This window comes from Toxotes jaculatrix, chromosome 2 (assembly GCF_017976425.1).
Source record: "Toxotes jaculatrix isolate fToxJac2 chromosome 2, fToxJac2.pri, whole genome shotgun sequence".
Taxonomy (NCBI): domain Eukaryota; kingdom Metazoa; phylum Chordata; class Actinopteri; family Toxotidae; genus Toxotes; species Toxotes jaculatrix.
Genome location: NC_054395.1, coordinates 29,126,412 through 29,133,389, shown reverse-complemented (window position 1 = coordinate 29,133,389; position 6,978 = coordinate 29,126,412). Strand labels below are relative to the sequence as shown.

General features: G+C 44.0%; 1 protein-coding gene across 1 annotated transcript; it reads right to left on the bottom strand.

Annotated features, from left to right (window-relative positions):
• Nucleotides 1-1,891: 1,891 nt before the first annotated feature.
• On the bottom strand, nt 1,892-6,741 carry ppdpfb (pancreatic progenitor cell differentiation and proliferation factor b). Its single transcript, XM_041061426.1, has 5 exons — nt 6,571-6,741; nt 5,265-5,351; nt 4,682-4,759; nt 2,611-2,704; nt 1,892-2,428 (listed from the first exon to the last, which is right to left on the bottom strand). The coding sequence occupies exons 2-5, from the start codon at nt 5,317-5,319 to the stop codon at nt 2,314-2,316; spliced, it is 342 nt and encodes a 113-aa protein (XP_040917360.1). The 5' UTR covers nt 5,320-5,351; nt 6,571-6,741; the 3' UTR covers nt 1,892-2,313.
• Between the last annotated feature and the right edge of the window lie 237 nt (nt 6,742-6,978).

Here is a 6,978-nt window from a genome sequence, read left to right as displayed (position 1 = left end):
GCTCGGAGCAATATTTAATGTTTACCGGCTTTCACCGCTGCCTCCATCCACTATCCGCTTACAGTTACAGCAGCCGCTTACTGACGGAGCTGCTCTGTCCATGCAGTGTCGGACATTTTTAAACAGAAAAATGAGACGGAATAAAATTGTAGCCTAGTATTCCCGCAATAAACGGACTCTGAGAGCACGGAACACATCGCAGCAGCGTTCCTAACATTAGCTGCTCCGGTCCTCTATCTGTATCAGCAGCGACCGGAAATCGGCAATGAAGTCATAAGCTAGCTGCAAAATATGCTAACACATGCTAATTAGTGCAAACATCCAGGTAAAATAGTGAGAAATTTACTTACCCAAAAAACTGCAACACAGACTCCTTCGACGGTCGGTTAGTACAGTCTACACTACAACAAGCCGTACTGTCACAAAAACCTATCCGAACATTGGCACGACAAACACGGACACTGCAGCCCTTGTCAATAGCTAGAGAAAGCCGGAAGCTTCTGGATGTAGCCGCCTAGCCGATGCATTAGCAAAGAGCTAACTGCCAGTGTCTGTCTATGGAGCTGTCACTCAATGTAACCACGCCCTAATTTAATGTAAGAATTTAAACCCAAAATAACACTAAAACGGTTGTGGTACAACCCCCCACAGTGTTCACGGAGGTGGAAACTATCAATAGAGACCATTTTAACATGGGGGTCAATGGAGAATTGCTCACTTCTGGAGCCAGCCCCCAGCGGCAGCCGAGGAACTGCAGCTTTTTGAACGCGGAAGTGATCCTCACTGCTGAAACCTACAACTCCCCCCTTGGTTTTCAGCTGTAGAGTCAGTAAACCGCTGTCAGCAGCTGCCGCGCAACCGCAAAGGGCGGAGTTTAAATAGCCCGCCTTTTTTACAAAAGGTGCGTTACATCACCTGTGCACCTCTTAATTCATGCAAATATCCAGTCCGTCACCCAAACTGGACAGGAGCTGGACAGACCAGTAGCCTGGTCTGATGGATCTGGATTTCTGCTGAGGCTGCAGAGGGTAGGGTCAGGATGGTGTGATGGTGTGGGGCATGTTCTCTTGAGCCTTAATACCAATCAGTCATGGTCTGAATGTCTCAGCCTCTCAGAGTATTGTTGTTGTTGTTGACCATGGTGATACATCCATTACAGCTAATAGAATTTGTGACCTTATCTAAATAGTACGGTAGCACCATGTTTGGTAACAGCTAACAAAATAAAGCAACTAAGGAAATGTAATCAGTATTTGCAGTAGCAGTGCAGCTGAAGTCCAGTCCCCCAGTCCAAACTCCCAGTCACAGAATCTGATGGGTCATGTGTGATGTGTGAATGTTTTTCTATTTAAATTCAAAACCAAATAGCAGAAGTTGAAACCTTGTGGACAGAAGCACATGAGCCCAGTTTGTGCCGGAATTTTAGCCATAGGGCCTGATGGACTCAAGTTTCTAGATGCAGTGGGGTTTTTAGACACTTACACAACAGTTACACAACTCCATACTCTGGGTTGACCGGCAACAGCAGTTAGAGGAAAGTGCTGCTCCTTCAGTGTTTACTTTGTACCTGGAAAAGCCCTGTATGAAGCCAGTGAACCGCTGCCTGGCAAACACAGGCACTCATCTCCACGTCCTTATAGGGCTTTTTCAACCAACAGCTCTGGACACATCACTTGGCAAATTATAAATAAATACCAGTGTATGTGTGCTATGTGTTAGAAGAACAGAGGAAGCTGACTGTGTGCTGGGACAAATACTGAATTCAAACTAAAGTTCTAAAGTCATAGTTAAACTTAACTTGCATGTATTTTTTTTGGTAATTGTATGTTTCGAGGTACATTTGTGCTTTTAATGTAGTGTATGAAAAGAACAGCGAACTCAACACAGAACATTAGGCTGCAAGAGTCTACTTTATTGCATTTGCAATCACAGGGTGACAAAGTGAAAAATGTTTAACAAAGGCATGTGGATGTGTATGCACCACAGTGTGTTTATGCACCACAGTATTACAAACACAGAACAGTACAAATGTTTAAAAAAGAAAAGGAGCTTATCAGTTGCATCATCGTCTTGTTGTTTTTTTTTTTTTATTTTAATTTTTAGTTCTTTTTTTTTTTGGTTGTCAATAAAAAAAAAACACAAGGTTACCAGAACAAAAACAGGGCAGCCTATACTACAATGAATAATAATAATAATGTAAAAAAAAAAAAAAAAAAACTAAGGTTGTAAACGGGACATCCTCCCGTCACCTAGCGTTGGTCGTTGGTTGGATTTCCCCCGAGGTGCGGTGTGGATCGGCATGAGACTGCAGGATCAAGAGGAGGTGGGGCTTCCTGCATCACTGCTCTCACTCACCTGGCGTTGCATCACCATCTCCCTGGCAACGCAGGTGATCTGACCATTCGTCACCGCACCTGGGACCCCCGCCCTGAAAGACAGATACCAAGAAGAGCCATTATTGATACTGTACGGATTAAAGGTTAAACAGGCTAAACAAAGGCAGTGTTTCATTTTGAAACTGTAGATACTGGAACCAGGATTAAAAGAATTAAAAATCCAGTAGCAGTGTTGTGTCCTATGACAGCACTGTGTGTGTGTGTTTATACTTACTTCAGCTGTGCCTCTTCCGTCAGTGGGGTCATCCCTGGCTGCTTCCCAAAGAAGAAACTGGACCACCAATGGCCAGAGTCCTGCTTGGGGAGTCCTGTGGAGACAGATAATGAAGGCATAAGAATTACAGCTCACACAGAAAGCGCAGCTACCACAGTCTGTTTAATTTAGATTTCTGTCAGTGGAATTTTTTATTGTTTTTCCTTTTCAGCCCTTTCTTTGTTCAGGCCAATACAGCTCATGCCAACCATGACATTAACATCCAGTACCCAGAGGACAGCGTCCTCTGATCAGGTCAAAGTCTGGTTATTGTCCCTACAGCTGTAGAGTTTTAGGTGTGGCTCTGTGAAAGCAACTGTAGTCACTGAAGTGAGAGAGCAGACTGTAGAGTGTGTGTGTGTGATTTGTGTGTGTTTCATCAGTCACAGCCTGTCGGGGAAATGACTCAGGTTTCCCCTCTCGGGGCTCGGCTGCGTGTTTGGCTCCGTGTCAAAGCGACCGTGACACCTCCATTAGTCTCTGAACAGCTGCATTTACATACATGCAGTTATATTTACAGTACGACTGCCGTGTGCCACCACTGGCTTCTAGGTCAAGTTGATTCTCAAATTGGTGTCAAGAGTTAAGTCAAGAGTTGCACATGTATGTGAGGAGCTACATCCCTCAGCTAGTTTCCTGCATTTTATTGAAATAACAAAATTAAAAGTTCTAAATTATTATTATTATTATTGTCCAATCCAAATGAGAGTCAGAAATACAACTACACATACTAGACAAAAGTAGGTCATGACACCAAGCAGGCACTGCAAACAAAGAACCACAGAATGATACTATACAGTCTAACAGAAATGCAGTTGTCTTCTTGTTCAGCTGTTTGTGGCTCCATTTCAATAAAACTGAATTCCATAGTTCTGACAGAATAAACAGTAATGTAAGCTGTGTGCACTGAACTGTCTGTGGGTAAGCACACACCCATGTTTCCCCTTTCACCTACTTTCATGTACAGCACTGTGATAAAGAGTGTGTGCATGTGTGTGTGAGTGTGTGTGTGGGCGTGATGTGGTGAGTGTGTGTGTGATGTGGTGAGTGTGTGTGTGGCTGTATGACAGTTTTAGCACCTGAAACCATGAAAAATCTGACCCTGTGGTTAAAACGGGCGTGCCCACACAAACCTGACCCAGCACTCAACTGTCGGCCCAGATGGTTTTCACATACAGCTGCACTGAGATGCTGATCCAGGATTACTGGTGAAGTCAGCAGATATCAACTGGTGCAGAGGGTCATACTGGTGTACCAGGACCTGCACATGTGCCAAGGCCTCAAGGCTTTTTCTATTAATACAGACGCCTGACTCCTAAGCAGAGAACTGAAAGGGGAGTTCCAAGTTAGAGAAACCATCTCATCCTGAGAGGAAAGTAAGTCCGGATAGATCAGAAACAGCCTCATCAGACCAGGAAGAACCTGAACTAGGTGTACTCCAGGATGACTCAACCACAGTAACTGTGGGGTCTGAGGCAACAGCTGACTCAACCACAGTAATCCTCAGGTTACTGAAACTTCCTGCAGTGTTATGAGATCCATGACGTGTGCTGGGCAATGTCACAAGCTTATGAAATTGTTGCACAAATGCAAGAAAACGGAAGTGGGTGAGTTAAAAGAAACAGTGAGTTTTATGGAGATACGCTCTGACAGACAGGAACATCCGGATCTCTGACAAACTCCTGAAGTTGTTGCTTTTCTTGAGCAGCACAAACTGTTCCCTCTAAAACCACCGTCACTCACATTACTCATTCTTTTCTGTTAGGAGTGTGTGTAATCAGGTTTATAGTGCAGTTATCCACTGACCTGAAAACTACAAACTCAGAAATCCTCTGGCAGAAGTTTGGATTCAGTTACTTTGGGACATAGTGTTAGTGTTTAACCAACAATCGCACACATTCAGAGGCTCTTCCACACTGACAAACACACTGTTCTGCAAAAACAGTTTTCCTTTGTATAAAGACTCAAAATTCAAGCTACAACAGACATTTTTCTGCCTTTTCTCTTTACATAGACACAGAGACTCACACACCTGGATGGTGAGGGATGACCTCTCCGCTGTACTCCGAACTGCCGCAAGAGCTGCTGCTGGACGTAGAGCCGATGCGCCCTGCAGGAGGAGACAATGGGCAAAGTGAGATGTAAGTGGTGGAGAAGACCCTGTTTTCTCAACTTGGAATCAAGGCTCATTCTGCATGGATGAAACTTGAAGGGTGTATTCTTTGACCCAAAGAAAGCACTTACTGCTCTTGCATAAAACTAAAAGGTTTCCCTATAATGAGAGAGGGTGGGAGTGGCATGGCCATAGAAAATTAAAATCCATTTTCCTCCGGTTATATAACCACAGCCCAGGGGCAACTCTGAAGCTGTAATGCACACTATTGATCTGATTTTCTGAGACATGTTATTTGGCATGCACTTTTAGATGCAGTAGATCCCACCACTTTAGTGGAGTGGTACGTACCAAATATATTCCTGAAGCAAAAACTGTGAAGCTATCTTAGATATAAGAAGGACAAAAAGAGAAGACAGGAAGGGCCGGGAGATGGCCGAGTAAGAGGAGGGAGTTGGTTTGGTCCTGTGTAATAAAGGACTTCATGGGGAGAGAGACTCACTTCGGTAGTAGTCAGTGGTCGCCACAAGTGAACCGCCTGCTGGAATAGCTGCCATTCTTCTGTTGTTGGTCTGTGCTTGATGGAAACCTGGACAGGAAAAACAGTGTGAGCAAAATCGGACTGAGCTACGCTACTCTCCCAGGCACTGAAGAGATTTTTTAGATTCCTTTCCAGACAAAAGCCAAAGCAGGTATTAAAGCTGGATACAGACGCCTGACAATTCTTATTGTAAGCTATTCATCATTATCTTGATGGATAATTTAGTCATTTAAAACATGACTTTTAATAATATATAATTAAGCAACCATTACAATCAGGGATTTATTCATTTTCATTGTTGATTAATGTGTTAATTACTTTCCCAATCTCGTGACTGTTTGGTCTTTAAAAGGCCAGGGAACAAAATCATCTTAATCCAGAAAATAATTAATGATTAATTATATGTAGGTCAGATAATACCTACAATAGAAATGCTTTATCCGTTCTGCTTAATGAATGGATAAAACCACCGATTATCAAAACTGTTCACCGACTAATTCATCAGCTAATCCTCTCAGTATGCTGATTATGTGAGGAAAACATCCTCGACTCCCGCTGTCATGCACTGCAGACAAAAACAAACTGGAAGCGTGCAACAAGAACATACATGATACATATAAACTGTACGTTAAATGCACCTAAACCAGCCAGGTCTCACCGTCAGAACACGTGTGTTATAAACCAAAAAGACTCATATTTTCTACAGCTTATCCTCCGCAGACTGTGCCGTCCACGGCTTCAAAACACTGACGTCAGCCCATGGTTTGCAGGGGTCTTGTTTACATTAAGACTGTCACTGCACCAAACCGACATTTTGATGTTATTGTTTCATGACAAACGGGAGACTAAACCCGTGATTTAAGGACATGATAATATAAACAAAGAGGAGGATGGAGGAAGGATTGAATTCAGGTTGGAGGAAATTTTCCTGTGCGAAGGACATTTTGTCTCTAACAAACACAAAAACAAAATCGCTGACAGTCTGTTGACACTAAACTACTCAGTTGATATCTTTGTGTCAACGCCACTGTTTATTTTGTGGATGAAAAAAACGAATAGAACGTGAAAAAGCTGCACACAAAACGTTTATTCTTCTACGTTACAATTTTTTTTTCACCAAAACAAAGACACCCGTACAGCTCTACAACAGCAGCCATTATCACAAGCTAGCTAGCATCGTTAGCTCGCCCACTCCGCAGGGACCCACCACCATAAAACCTCAGTGTTACCACCATTTTATAACCCCAGACCACAGGGAAAAGCTCACCTTTTAGTGACCCAGACGTGCTTGATGTTCGGTAGCACCCAATTCAACTCAGTCGGCGAGGCTGGGGGAGTAAACGCTAGGCGACGGGGCCCATTTGAAAATAAGTTTTGGGTAAATGTAACCCTCCAAGGTCCGAAAGGATATCAACGCTGCTTCTTGTTGGAGACAACGGTCGGCTCCTGCTTTTATAGGGAGGGAAGGTGACGTAGAATCAGTCGGGGGCGGGGCCATACAGTAACACTGCTCTGCTCCGCTCACTCGCTCCTGCGCGTGAGGGGAGGCTGCAGCCTCAGCACCTCAGCCCCAGGACCACAGTTTGTCGCGACAGCGCCACCCACCGAAGTGGATGACGGCGAAAGTGCAACCAACGCAGTATTCCTTCCAAATGCTATTTTTGTCTGAACGCAG

Coding starts and splice junctions, on each gene's coding strand:
- ppdpfb (XM_041061426.1), bottom strand. CDS start 5,319: ATGGCAGCTATTCCAGCAGGCGGTTCACTTGTGGCGACCACTGACTAC. Junction 4,760..5,264: donor GACCACTGACTACTACCGAA/GTGAGTCTCTCT, acceptor CTCCTCCTGCAG/GGCGCATCGGCTCTACGTCC. Junction 2,705..4,681: donor GGTCATCCCTCACCATCCAG/GTGTGTGAGTCT, acceptor CTGTCTCCACAG/GACTCCCCAAGCAGGACTCT.